The 13780-nt window shown below is 36.6% G+C and overlaps 1 protein-coding gene across 1 annotated transcript in view; it reads left to right on the top strand.

Moving 5' to 3' along the window:
* Positions 1-13780, top strand: part of LOC122161955 (transcription initiation factor TFIID subunit 4-like) — a 132967-nt gene that overhangs the window by 52491 nt on the left and 66696 nt on the right. Inside the window, exons 12-13 of the mRNA XM_042821760.1 lie at positions 3961-4091; positions 5026-5151. Coding sequence (XP_042677694.1) covers positions 3961-4091; positions 5026-5151 — 257 coding nt within the window. The remainder of the gene's footprint in view (positions 1-3960; positions 4092-5025; positions 5152-13780) is intronic.

Genomic DNA, 13780 nt, shown 5'->3' with positions numbered 1-13780 from the left:
AAAAAAAAAAAAAAAAAAAAGTATCTGCAATTGAACCAGCTATCCCATGAGCTGGTTGGCAAGATAAACTGTGTATGGTAATATTTATGCTTTACTGATACAGTTAAGTACATAAAGTATTTTCATATAATTGCATATACAAATTTTTTATAACTTTATATTTCTTTTCTCCTATCAAATTAAATATTAACTATCTAGTTCATATTTATTATCATATTTTAGTGTCTGCACAAACATTCTTGTGAAGGGAAGGTAAACCTTTCTGAATTAAAATCAGAAAAAACAATTATGTGCTTTAGGAGTGGGTCTTGGGTATTTCCTATCTGAAGATCAGCATAATTTTCCTTTGAAGGAAAAAAATTCCAGTGTGGTTTTTTTTTTAAATATAAATAGGAGTGGATGAAGCTCAGGAGGAGATGTAAGTTCCTATTTTGAAGTCTTAGTATCTTTTTCTTCACCACTACAAGTATTAACTTTTGCATAGATTCAGTTTCTACTTCTTGGCATTTTTTTGGGCTTTATGAGATAGTGTCATTTTGCTACTTTCACTGCTTTTAAGTATCTATTTATATAGCAGAAAAATATAAGAACTGTTTTTAAAAGTCTCTAAGAATGTTATCAAAACTTTTCTTCAATCAGAAAATCAGTAAGGTTGTAAAGATGCCTGTTTACGAGAGTATAACTTAGGCAACCTTTCCAAGTATAGATGAAATTACTGTTTCAGGAGCATGCTGGTAATTTTCCCATCTTTGCCCCAAGTATAGCCCAAGTGTTTCAGTAGTGTGCCAAATCTTCATGTAGTATACAGCTTTGGAATGCACCCTGCTTCTGATGTCCTATGCTAACAGAACTAATGACTGGTATAAATTTAGAGCAAGGAAAACGTGTTGTTTCCACACATGATGAATGTTGTGGATGACAAGTTGACTTCTTATACATTTATCTTTTTGTAGTCTGGTTTCTTGATGTTTTTGGGGAAATTTGTGCTGTATTCTTTCTTCTTTAGCCTGCTTTCCAAAGAAAGCAAGCCTTAGATGATAGAACAGTCTATTTGCCTTCCTTCTCTCCCCCTGCAGATAACTTTTGAATTTATTGATAAATCAACAGCTAGATAGCCCTTGTGTGTTCCAATTGAGGGGAAAATCAAATTTTCTTTTCTTTGCTCTTCTGAATGGATAGCTGCCAATCAGCATTCTTGTACAGACTTGCCTCAGGGTGAGCTGGCTGTGCCCAGCTGGCAAGCTGGATAAATGTGGGCTGGAAGATAGGCCGGGGGGTGATGTTAGACGTGTGAGGGAGTTAGGATGTTGTGGTAAGAAGGGATGACAAGGATTGCGGGAAGGAACTGGAGCTGTTCAAGAGAAGCAAGGATCATAGAATCAGACTAGATTGTCTAAATTATGTTCATCTGAGTAATAAAAACATGCAAGGTGGGAGATTCTGTAGCTTTTTTTGTGCAAAGTATTCTAACACTTAATGAAGAATTCTTGCCTATGTCTGGTCAGAACCTTTACTGTTTCAGTTTATGAATTTTTCTCATCCTTACTCCAGGCATCTCAATAAAGAGACCGGATTAATCTTCCTAAATAACCTCTGCCTTAAGTTTTCTCCCAGATAAAGACCGCTCATGTTCTGCTTGTGTTGTCCAAATGTTCCAGCCCTGGTGACTTGTTCCTGGACTCAGATTTTTCAAATCTTTCTTGCACTGGGGTACCTGAAACTGAGCTGTGGGATGGACCAAAAGAAAAGGAGTAGTCACCTCTCTTGATGTACTGACTACTTTTGCCTCCTGTTGATACAGCCAGTTGTACTGATAGTCTTCACTGTTGCCAGGATGCATTGCTGAATCATGGCTGGCTGACTGCCCACCATAAGCTTTCCATCAGCTCCGCTCCATTTGCTGTGCTGTCATCTGCAAACTTGGTGAGGGTGCTTTAGATCTCCCTGTACATCCCTGAAAAAGGTATTCAAAAGGGCAAGTCTCAGGACAGACTCATGAGGGCCACCATTTATAATTGGCTTTCAGGTAGTTTTCTAGAATTGTGAAGACTTGTTCGGAGGGATTTCAGGAGTAGGAAATCTCACAGGGTTATCGTGGAGAATGGTGGGGAGGGCCTAGGACATGACTCTTTGGGAAGTGGGCATCTCAGGAAATGATCCTTTCATTATGGATGAAGTTCCAAAGAGTTGAATAGGCAAAAAGAGCTGCATAGTAGGTGAGTTGACTTAGGGCAGAAGTGCTTAAAATTAGGAAAACTTTTATCATGAGAAAAAAGAAAAAAAAAAAAAAAAAAAAAAAAAAAAAAGGTGGTGGTAGCTCTTTATTATGAAAGCATTGTGTGTTCAGAGAAGTTGAGTAGCTGTAGTTAAACAGCTGAAATTCAAAGAATTATTATTGTAACAATTATTCATTCCTACTTGTAACTAGAATACCTGGCAGAATTTTCCATCTCAAACCTCTTTTCTAGATACTACTTAATTAAATTTCCCTTTCTGCTTGTATTTTATCATACAGACTAGTTTTTTTTTTTATTTTCAGATTGATAGCTTTGCTTACAGGTTTGCATAATAAAGTGGTGCATGCTCAAATAGGTGTGGATATTGCAAGCCTGACTGGCACAAATAGCTCCCACCAACATGAATAGTCCCAACGACTTCAAGGACTTAATTTGCATGAGTAACAGTTGCAGCGTTGGGATCTTAATGGGAATGTCTGCTTTCCATTATGCGTTCAGCTTTCAGCAACCTCGGTGGAGCTCCATCTCTATTACAGAGGAGAAATTGGGCACCAAGACAGATGGAATTTTTTTAGCGGCAAAGCAAAAATCAGTTGAAGTCATATACATACTGCTGAAGTCCTTAAGGTATCGTGTACTGTATAAAGGCAGTGATAGCTTAAGTTGAAGAGATAACGACTTCAAAGAATCATTACAAAAAAAAAAAAATTAATATCAGAAATATATGACAGAATTCAGCTCTGGGAAGCATGGGGATGATGTGCTGTAGTGATGTAATAAAATATACATTTAAATAGACAGAACGGTTGGAGAAAAAAAAAAAAAAAAAAAAAAAAAAAAAAAAAAAAAACAGGAGGCCGGGCGGCACCGGGTTCCCCCCGCAGCTGTGCGCCTTATGCGGGCTCTCCCCACGCGCTGCTGCAGCGCCCCCTGCCGGGAGGGCGGTGCCGCCCCGCCGGTGGTGCAATGAGCGCTGCCGGCTGCTCCTGCCGCTGAAACAACGGGGCTGTAGGCACGCCAGAACGCTGCTCGTTACCTCGTCTTCGTTTTTCGGACGTGTGATGGTTTTTTACCCTCGAGTTTGGCTGGAAAAAGATAGGAATGCGTCATAAAACAGGCTCATTTTTAAGCCTCTCAGGTTTGTATTTGTGTGGAGTTCTCTCCCACAGGTGACGACTGCTCTAATTAGTCACTCAGGAAACACTTTCCAGAATATTCTCAGTTAATTTCCTGGAATGCTTTGTGTACATATTATTATGTCACAAGTGAACATATTCAAGCATTTTTAAGGCTTATGTTTGTTTAAAGAAAAACTAGTAGTGTGTGCTGAAGAACACAGCAGTGTGCTGTGGGCTGCAGCCTGGGATTGTTGGCGCTGCAGCAGTGATCCTGAAAGCAAGGATTTGCTGCTTCTGAGAGCTTAGATTGCCTCATCTTCTACTTTCTGTCACTATACTGGGATTAAACCTGGTAAGGTGCCTCAGTGTCTTCTGAGGGGTAAAGAAGCAACTCTGGATTATCTCAAACTTAAAATTGTGACCACATCTGTTTTCAAGAGGTAATGAATGTTATCACCAAAGCTTTAGAGATTTACTATCAAGGATTTATATACTCAGGAAAATAACGTTGTGACTTCGTGTTCTTTACAGATTGGGCTTTTTTTTTCTTTTTTTTTTTTTTGTGGAAGGTCAGCTAATTTTCTTTTTCTTTTCTTCTGCTTTAGCTAAAAAATTAGGAATTACTGATGTGCCAGCTGAGGTGGTTACTTTTATTTCCCATGCAACACAAAGCAGATTAAGAACAGTGATAGAAAAAGTAACAGTGATAACCCAGCACCGCATGGAATCGTACAAAGTAAGTGTGCAAATCAAGCTCTTGGATATATACAGCAATGCAACTTGACATGGTTTTCTTTCTTAGCACATGGTACATGTTTTGTGTTCATTTTGTGTGCAGAGCACATTTTAATCACAAATTTATCTACCTCGTTGCATAGAGAGCAGTGGGATGATGACCCTGCTTGCCAGACCTGTCTTCTCTGTCATAGAATTTGTGTGTAAGGTTGTATTCGTCTTTGTATGCTGGGCTCACCTGTTAAGCTATTTCTGCTCACCTTTTTGTGACCAAGACTGTTGATTCACGCCTTCTCTTTTGACCAGGGTAACTGCTGATTGGACCAAAATTGCTTCAATATTTAGGAATCTGCACTAGCTATACCTGTCTTTGACCATGTGAGATACTAATACTTCTATACTTGCCATTTAAAAATTTTAGCACAAAACTTAAATTGTTTAACTTAAAGAATATAATGATTAGACCGGGATAAAAACTGTTCTGAGATTAGAGGGAAGAGCTACTAATTTGTCTTAAGCCTGCAACTAAAGAATTCAACTATTAAATTCTTCACTATAATTAAACAATATTCTCTTTTTTTAAAGAAAAGAGTTTCAAGTTATTCTGATACTGTTGTTAGTGATTGTATTCTTGGAGAAAATTGAAATAGTTTAGATATCTTAAACCAGAAGGAAAATTGTAATAAAAAACTGCAAACCAGTTTGAAATTCAGGTAAGTCAAATATGTTTCGTTATTAGAAATAAGTTACTTTTTTTTTTTTTTTATAAAAGAAAATTGCTAGCAATTGTTAAACTAATACAGAAGTATGTAGGTGGCTGGCTTCATTGCACCAAGCTTAATACTTTTGTTGTTGTTAGTACTGTAGGAAGATTTTAATGTATACACTCGGTCTTGATGAAAATGCCTGTTTTCATAAAATGTTGTTCTTTACAGGATGATGAATGGTATGAACAAGCTACAGATGTCCGATCACAATTGAAGTTTTTTGAGCAGTTGGAACGTTTAGAAAAGCAAAGGAAAGATGAACAAGAGAGGGAGATCTTGCTAAAGGCTGCCAAGGTATCTTAATTATTGTATTTTTAAAAATTATTTAGCAGTTCATGGTCTTCAAACAACCTTAATCTCTTGAACTTAATCTCTTGAAATCTGTTTCTGGAACAGTTTTTGTTTCTTGAACTGTAGCAGAAATGCTGAGTCATAGCTTGAAGCAGTGATTGAGCACCTGGTGGGAAGGCAGGGCCAATGCAGGGGAGCTCAGTGCATGCAGTACACCTGGGTGACCAGAAGGGGTGGAGCCAGGATGCACCCCTTCCCAGCCCTCATTTAAGAGTTGGCAGTGGAGGTGAGGGCATCTCTCTGGAGATCCCTGGCTACCTGAGGCTTTCCAAAGGTAAGGAGATTTTCTTCCTTCATTTCTACATCTATGGCTGCTGCCTTTGGGCTTCTCATCATTTGCCACCCCATTATTGTTGCTGTACTTTCCATTGCATTAAAGCATTGCATATACCAAAGAAATATTTCTGTTTGGACACCGCACCTTATATTTATGAAGTCATGCTGTTTATCCACAATGACAGCACACTTAGCTGGTGGAATGCTCCTGCATTCTCAGGAAGATGTGACTCTGAATATGGTGGGTTCTGGAGATTATGGAAGGCAATGCCTTATACATCTCTAGATAAATTCCTATCCAAAACTGCCACTTTAGCTGTATTACTGATTTATCAAACTACAAATAAGTTTATTCCTTAGTTATTCTGAGTTATTCATCCGTTGTTTTACATTTTCACTGAATTATTTATTGTATATTCTCAACACTTTATATAGCACAACTCAGTGTTCAGAGATAAAATTTTGTCTGTTATTAGAAGACCTTTCCATTTGCAAACTTAAAAACAACAGCAACAAAAAAAAAGCCAACCCAACAACAGGACCTGACTTGATAATTTCAGAAAAATATTTCCCAATTTGGCTGTTTTCATTTTTTTTTTTTTTTTTTTAATCTGTTGTTTTCTTTCTTAGTTTAAAATTGTTCACATTTTTAGGTATTCCACAATTTTCCGCAGAAGATATATATGCCCTTTAAATGTTTAGATGGAAGCAGAGACACTTTTCATTTTTAATGCTTTTTTTTGTATTTAATTTTCTGCATTGAATGAATACATCTTGATGAATCACACTTTCTTTCTCTGTATCTCTTTTTGTTTGTTGCTTTTTGAAGTCTTTTCTCTCTCTCTCTTTTTTTTTTTTTCGTTTAATGGACATTGAGAGAATGCAGTTCTGTAGTCTTTAGTTTAAAAGCATTTCACTAACTGGGCAAAGTCACATGCAAGTTGATCTAAGGCTGGATTAGATGTTATCACTTCCAAACTTATGATGCCAGGTTTTCTGGATTCTTATATCTTGAGTCAATGTTATCTTGACTTCATGGGAGTTTTAGGAAATAAATACATTAACAGTAAGTTTGATTCTAATAGATTATAGAGCGAATTCAAATTATTACACCAAAAAACAGTGAAGAAGTCTTTTACAAGACTTGAAGAAATCATTTTCATTAACATAATGCACATGTAAATCAGCTTTATAACCAGACAGCTGGGCATAAAGACAATTTATACTAGAAAAAATATGTATGACAAAAAAGAAACAAAACCACAAAGTAACCGTGGAAGAAAAATGCTGATTTACCAGCATTAATGTTTAGAAAGAGAAATTGAAGATATTGTGAAACCTTTGAAAGGTGCTTATGCGGTGCTGGGATTTAAGTGTTAAATGCCAGCTTTGAATTGAACGTAGAATGATAGCATCTGTCCTTTCTGGAGCACGTGTCTGCTCTCTGCCGTGCTGTTCCCATGGGTTGACCACCTGTTTCAAAACTCACATAGAACATATTTGAACATGCTGTGCCAAACTCACAACTTCTTATTCTAAACAATACATTGTTCGTTATCTCCTCAGACTCTAGGTTGCTGCTGAAATGCAGGGTGCTCTGTACATCAACAGAGAGAGCTCTTGTGATCTTTATTTTGAATTCCTACATACTGAACCCTTAGCCAGGATTTTGGTCTTTCTGGTCTTTTTTCACATCCTTAGTTGTTTGAGGAGATGGAAGGCTTTGTGGAGAGGATGCAGTAATTGCAATGAAGCAGTTATTAAATGGACACAGTTAACATCTACCTCATCTGGTCTGGTAACTAATGCTGCAGACCAGAAAATGTTTCATGTCTGTTTGTGGTATGCTGATCGCTATTTGTGCCTGCAGAGAGGGTAATGATTAAACTGGTTCTGGAAACTGAAATACCTCTTATGCAAAGAGATTGTTTCACAGATCAGGGCACCTTTGTCATCTTGATAGTATGGTGTATTGAAAAGTTAGAAACCTTGGGATTTTAAGATGAAATTTCTGTTTCTGCTTATTTTTTTTATAAGCGCTTAAATCTAAAAATGATATATATATATATATATTAAAAAAAAAAAAAAACAACAACAAAAACCAACAATGTAGAAGCTACTGCTGCTTAATGTGCCTTTTAGACAGTGATTTTTTTTATCCTGTACATGTTTTGGCACGCTATTTTGCAATGTTTGTTAAAGATACTCAGCAGAATAATTTTAGAAAAAGTTTTGAAATTGCCTGCTAGTCGTACCTAGTCTGTTGTATAAGTATGAAACAGCATATGCAGGTTTGACTTGCTGAGTGAAAGTTCTTCTTAAGTATTTAGTTTGTGAAGCCTCTTTAGCAACCAAGTCCCACGTGTTCATGAAGAATAAGATACTGAGAAAGGAAATGTTGTCTTCTGATTGACCTGCAACTGTATTGTCAGCTACTACTGTAAGATATGAGTGTAGAATTCATAAGTACCCTGGTGGGGTGGATTTTGCTGCAGGAGGTGGCTTGGGAGGAACGAGAGATAAAGTCAGATGGAGAGACCAAAGAAAAAAGTAAGGCTTCAGAAACTTTTTAAAAGTTATTGCAATATACTGTTTATTTTTAATTAAACACCTAAAAATTTTAAACTGGACTTCTACTTTGAGGACTTTGCATCATGTCTGATAACATGTACCAACCTAGAATGTGTGGCCCAAAATAATTCTCTAATTTACCTTCTAGTGATACTTTTTCTAATTGTAGTGCTTAAAGATGATATATTGGTCCCCAAAACTGTCAGATCTGCAGATGTCATCTGGTGGAACAATTCCTGTTTCACCAGATGTGATGATTTCAATACAGAAGCTGTACAGGGAGGTGCTACAGCTGCCTCGATTATCATTACTTTTGGATTTTCTTCCTGTTATGTAAATCATAGGGTAAAGGAATAATGACACAAGGAAGGGCTATCTTGTGTGTATGTATACATACACATATGTGGAGTGCAGTCTCTTTAAATAAACTATTTTGGAGAATCACCTCTTTCTCCTTGTTTGTTTTCCTAATAAGTAGCCACTGGCCATTATTTCCATTGTGTGCAGAAGCAAAGGTCTTTTGAATCTGTCTTTGGTGGTTGATATGGGAAATCAGAAAAGAAGCTAAGGGAAGTCTGAAGACAGCAGAAAGGTCAAAAGCCAGACTGAAATAACTTGAGGAGCTTACCTTTACATTTGACGTGGTGTTTGTTGTGGTGTGTGGACTTTCTGAAAACACACAGCACATGTCTTGCTATAGTAAAAGATGCTTTCATAGTGATTCATCCTTGCTGCTTTCATGGCTATTTCCAAAATCTGGAAAATGTAGGTTGTGTGTCAAATGGAATGAGGTTCTGATTCGAGTGTAATAACGGAAGTATTTCTGGCAGCAGAAAGGAGTTTGTGGTTTACTGTCAGTGCTCTGTATTAATAGCACAGGCCTGTCTAGTTTTGGGTTTTAAAATATAACTACAGCTGTCATAGGAATGTGGCCTTTATTCTGTGAACGGTATCAGTAAGCAAACTGAAGAATTGCTTGGTGGTTTTTGCACAGTTAAGCAGCATTTATGGATGATGGAGATTTTGATAGTGCAGTAGGTTGAAGGTGCTTTTTTACCTTGTGGGTGCTTTCTTATTGGAGAGAGATGGTTGAAATTTGGCTGTGCAGATTCCCTTACGCAGCGCTATCACGTGCACCTCCTGTCATTACTTGAAGGGCCCATTTCTCTGAGTGAGAGATGAGTTCAGTCGTCATGCCAATTTAATCCTTTCCTTCTCTTCTGAGACTACAGTGGAGGTAATGCAGCTGTTTGTGAGATGAAGCACTTTCTGAACTGGAACTTGTAACTCAATTCCGATGAGAGGAGAGCAAAGAGTGAATTATTGCGTTGAGATAATTTTCTCAATTTTAAAAAATTTGTTACTTCAATTTTAATGATTTTAAAAATGAATCTTCTTTTAGACCTGCACTCTTGCAATCTTCCTCACTGTGGTCGTAGCTCAAAATAGGGTTTTACCCTCAGCTATGCTGCTTTTAACTCTCACTTTTTATTAACAAAGCTAATGTGAAAGCAAAGTGTTTCATGTTGCCAATTTAATTTCTTTAATTAAAAGTGAAAGTTATAAGCTGGTACAGCCGTGGGTGAAGTTCTAATGTCATCAATGGGGAAAAATAGGTTTAAAATTGAAACTGTTGGCACAGCGGTGACTCTCAATAGTACAGCACCTGCAGTTGTGATTCTTCACTTTATTTAATGAAAAAATATGAATTGGAAGAATTAGACTCCCAGGACATGTATTGGGAAGGGGGAGAAGAGGTGTGAGCACCTTAACTGGGATCAGATTTTGCTGATCAGGCAACAGTCAAGTATTTAGGAATGGAGACCCTGAGAGTTTTTCAGAGATTTAGCTGATGGAAAACATCATTGTTATTTTAAATCTAAGAGAAACCTTTTTTTGTTAGTGGGGAAAAAGATGTAACAATAGTGCAACTTTGACATTGCAAATGACAACAAAATATGGATAGTGGTCCTAGTTCAGAGCACCAGAAGGAGTGTTGTTCTGCTCACCTGCACAGATGCAGGTGTCCTTCAGCTTTAAAAATAATTGTTGCCTTATTACATGGAAGTCAGATAGATATTCCTTTAAAAATACTTTCGATTTCTAATGTAAGACAATTGTAAGAAATATGAAGTCCGCTTCTTAAAACTGCGCTGTTATGTGTGTAATTAGGTGTCTGTTTCTGTGGCATTATTCGTTAGCACAAGCAAGGAGAAAAGCTGAGGTTTGGAACATTAGTTTGGTAACATGTAAATATAAACATGTAACCCCATGTTTCTAATATGCTTTGAATGCACACATTTAGCATGTGCTGCTTTTCATACTTTCAAAGTCTGATATTTCCATAGAGCTAATGTGATCTATGCAGTTTTCAGATAAATAAGATAGCAAGTTCTCTAACACAAAGCACTTTCGTTGTTAACAATTAAAATATCAGCCTGTCTGGTCTAATGAAAGTAGCTTATGTTTGGGAGAAATGTTAGCAAACCTGGCTTGGTGGATGCATTCTCAGTAGGAGACATCATTTAATGTGTTTAAAGGTATGTTATCTGGTTATGATCAGTCCTAGGTTTCTCTAAAATTACTATGGGAAGCAAGCTTGCTTCTAAGGATGTTTATTCACCAACATGAAAATATATTGCATAAATCCAGCTTTCAGTATTTACAGATATTATGGAGATGAAGAATAGAGTGAGGGAAGGAAAAGAGTCATGATGAACTCTTTGGAAGTGTTTGGGTTGGGGGGTCTGTGACTGGTGGGTGTTTCTGAAGCTTTAGAGGAAACATGGAGGAGACATTTGTGGCTTAAAAGATTTTGTGAAAATTCTTTCTTTTCTTCTTACAAATCAATTGAGATGCAGCATATTAATTTTTGAAGGTTAGTGGTAAAGGAGAAAGGAAGACAAACTCAACAGAATGAGATGAGTTGGTAGAGAAAATTGAAACTAGAATTAAAAGAAAGGAACAATTAGCTAGTAGCTTGATGAAAGTAAGTGTGAAGTATTGAAGTAATTGGTGAATAAAAATAACTGGAGAGATGCAGGCACTGCAAGAGCTGAATAGCCGCAAAATTGTTCAAACTCTTCAGAGGAAGCAAAAGATGCTTACGTGTGGAATGGAGTGTAAAGAGAAGCCAGTGACATTTTTAAAGCTTATCTAGCCACCTCTATTAAGTCTGACATTTTCGTTTGCTTCTATTTGCTTTAATCTGTGTTACATCAGCATTGGAGAAGCCTTTTGTGAGTTACATTGGATCATAAAATGAAGAATTAATGCAATTGTTATTGCTAATCCTTTTTCTTTACCTCTAACACATTTTAATCTTTGTATGCTGCTTTTATTTCACTGGCTTACTGATTTTCAAGCTGACAGTCTGCAGGAACACATTTTATTTTAAACAATCTGTTGAAAAAACCCTACTAGCATTTATTTAAACACGTGCACAGAAAAAGAAAAACCCAAAAAACAACAAACAGAAAATGACAGTTGAAATTCCTTGATTTTATTAGTATGGTACTTACAACAGAAATGACACATCCAATATAAAGTTGAAATTCTACTTACTTGAAGCAAGAGCTAGCTTGAGCTGCTTGAAAAGAGCATTTCATGTGGGTTAAATGAATAACCACAGAAGCTCATTGCATTATCCTGAATGTAAAAGTAGTTCTAAACCCACTTTTTAGTCTGGGTTTGATATCTGACATCACCTGGTATTTTAAAACTCCATTAGTGATGAATTTTCTGTTTTTTCTGTCACTCAGCATCTGAATGCTCATTTTCACCTATGTAGCACTTTGTTATTTTTTGTGTAAAAGGTCTGCTATCCTGATGTCCAGATCTACTTCTATTTGGTCAGTTCCTGAAAACAAACAAAGCACAGAAATCTTTAAATGTTTTAAAAAAACCGAAACAACAACAACAAAAAACAAACCACTTTTTTGAGAAAACTTGCAGTTTTCTGAGTTTTTCCTTCGCTGATGGGGACAGGAAATGTAGATGTTACTTTGTATCTGTTGCTTTGATTTTTTTCTCCCCGTGTCCCTGAATGTAACACAGATCTGGTATGTTTTCCAGGATTCTGTCACTTTCTTATAGAAACTTGGTAACAGTATTAGAAGTCTCAGCTTGATTCTCTGAGGACTCCATGCTTTCTCCTTCAGCTGAAATGCTTTTAACTTGTGCTTTGCATTTGGCAAATGATTCAGCTTCATGTAGTGGTATGAATACACTTTGTATTTCTGTACTCCTTTCTCTATGAGATTCAGAAAGCAACAGAAGTTCATTGTACTTCTATAAATTTATCATCAAAAAGTCATGAAAGAACAAAAGCTGATTTCCCAAACACGACACTGGAGAAACTGAGGCACACAGTGATTGAACTGTCATCAGAGCAAGGCCCTAATTCAGCCTAGATCTTAAATACTGGAGTCCGTCTCCTAGAGAAGGAACTCATCGATCTCCCCCCACCCTGAATAGGTATAAACATAGTCAAGTTCCAAGTAATTGGTCTACTTAGTAGAGTCCCAGCTCTCTGGCATATCCATGTATTTAATGAATGTGTCTTTTTGTTCTTTAAACAGTAACTAGATCAGGTTGTCTGCATTTCTGCATTTTTCTTTTTGTCTGACCACAGCACTTCAAAGGAACCTGTCTACATAAAGTTGTTTCTTTCTTTGTTGGCATAGCTATAACATGAGAGTCTAATTCAGTAATCAGCTCTCTACAGTTTTTGATATCTCATTGCTTTACTACAGACACTATCCTGTCAAACTACCTTATATGTAACAGGCACAAATCATTGGTAGGTAGCACTGGAAAATGCAGCTAACACTTGTCTCTTGCACAGTGCACATTTTTTAAAAATCTCCCAACTGTTTAGTTTGAGTTTTCTTTACCATTTGTGTTGTGTGTGCCATATTAGCAGAAAAAAAGTCTCAAATAGAAATAAATAAAAGCACAAGAGAAGGGTAGAGAAATCAGTCATTGTTATTCTCACTCCGAAATGATGATGAGACTCTCCAGGTATGTCCACAGTATCACATCTTGCCTACCCTTAAAACGTATCTTCAACTGTTTGGTTCATGTATTTGTCACTTGTGAACATATTACGAAAAACTCAAACAAAAGGAAAAAAAAAAAGAGCATGTGTAGGTTTACAGTTTAATACTCTTCTCAAGTTTCAGGTCTGTCTTCAACCTTGAGAGGCAGAGAAAGGAGAGAGTAAAGAAAGTGTTCTTTTAGGAGTTATGTAAACAGCATCAATTTAAATATGAAATAAAACAATAAAATCTTTCAAGTACCAGGGACAACAGTTTTTTTTGTGGAACTTCTAAATACTGACAAAAAGTACAATTAAAGAAGTATAATCATGCATGTGTATCTACCTCTGTAATTTCATACAAATTGTATTGTCTTTATTTCAGAAGGTTTGTTGTTTGGAAGAATAGCATTAAAACTGTTTCCAGCACGTTCTCTACCAACAGCTGAAAAAAAAAAAAGTTGCAAACAGTAAATAATTTTAAAATAACTCCCTCACTCACTGACAATTAAATTAAAAAGATAGATATTGGGAAAAGGTGTCAGTTCTGCTCTCAGACGCTTTAATTTGTTAGTATTAAGTAATTTAAATCTGTATGGAAACTTTGGAATTGAAAGATACATAGAGGTGTTGGTTCTGTTTGTTTTTAAATTTAAATGCCAAGTAGATTCTGCTTACAACTGAATA

Source organism: Centrocercus urophasianus, unplaced genomic scaffold (genome assembly GCF_019232065.1).
Source record: "Centrocercus urophasianus isolate 14NV4802_14NV808 unplaced genomic scaffold, USGS_Curo_1.0 seq_2, whole genome shotgun sequence".
NCBI lineage: Eukaryota > Metazoa > Chordata > Aves > Galliformes > Phasianidae > Centrocercus > Centrocercus urophasianus.
The sequence above is the reverse complement of the archived record's forward strand: the minus strand, read 5'-3'. Positions and strand labels throughout refer to the sequence as shown.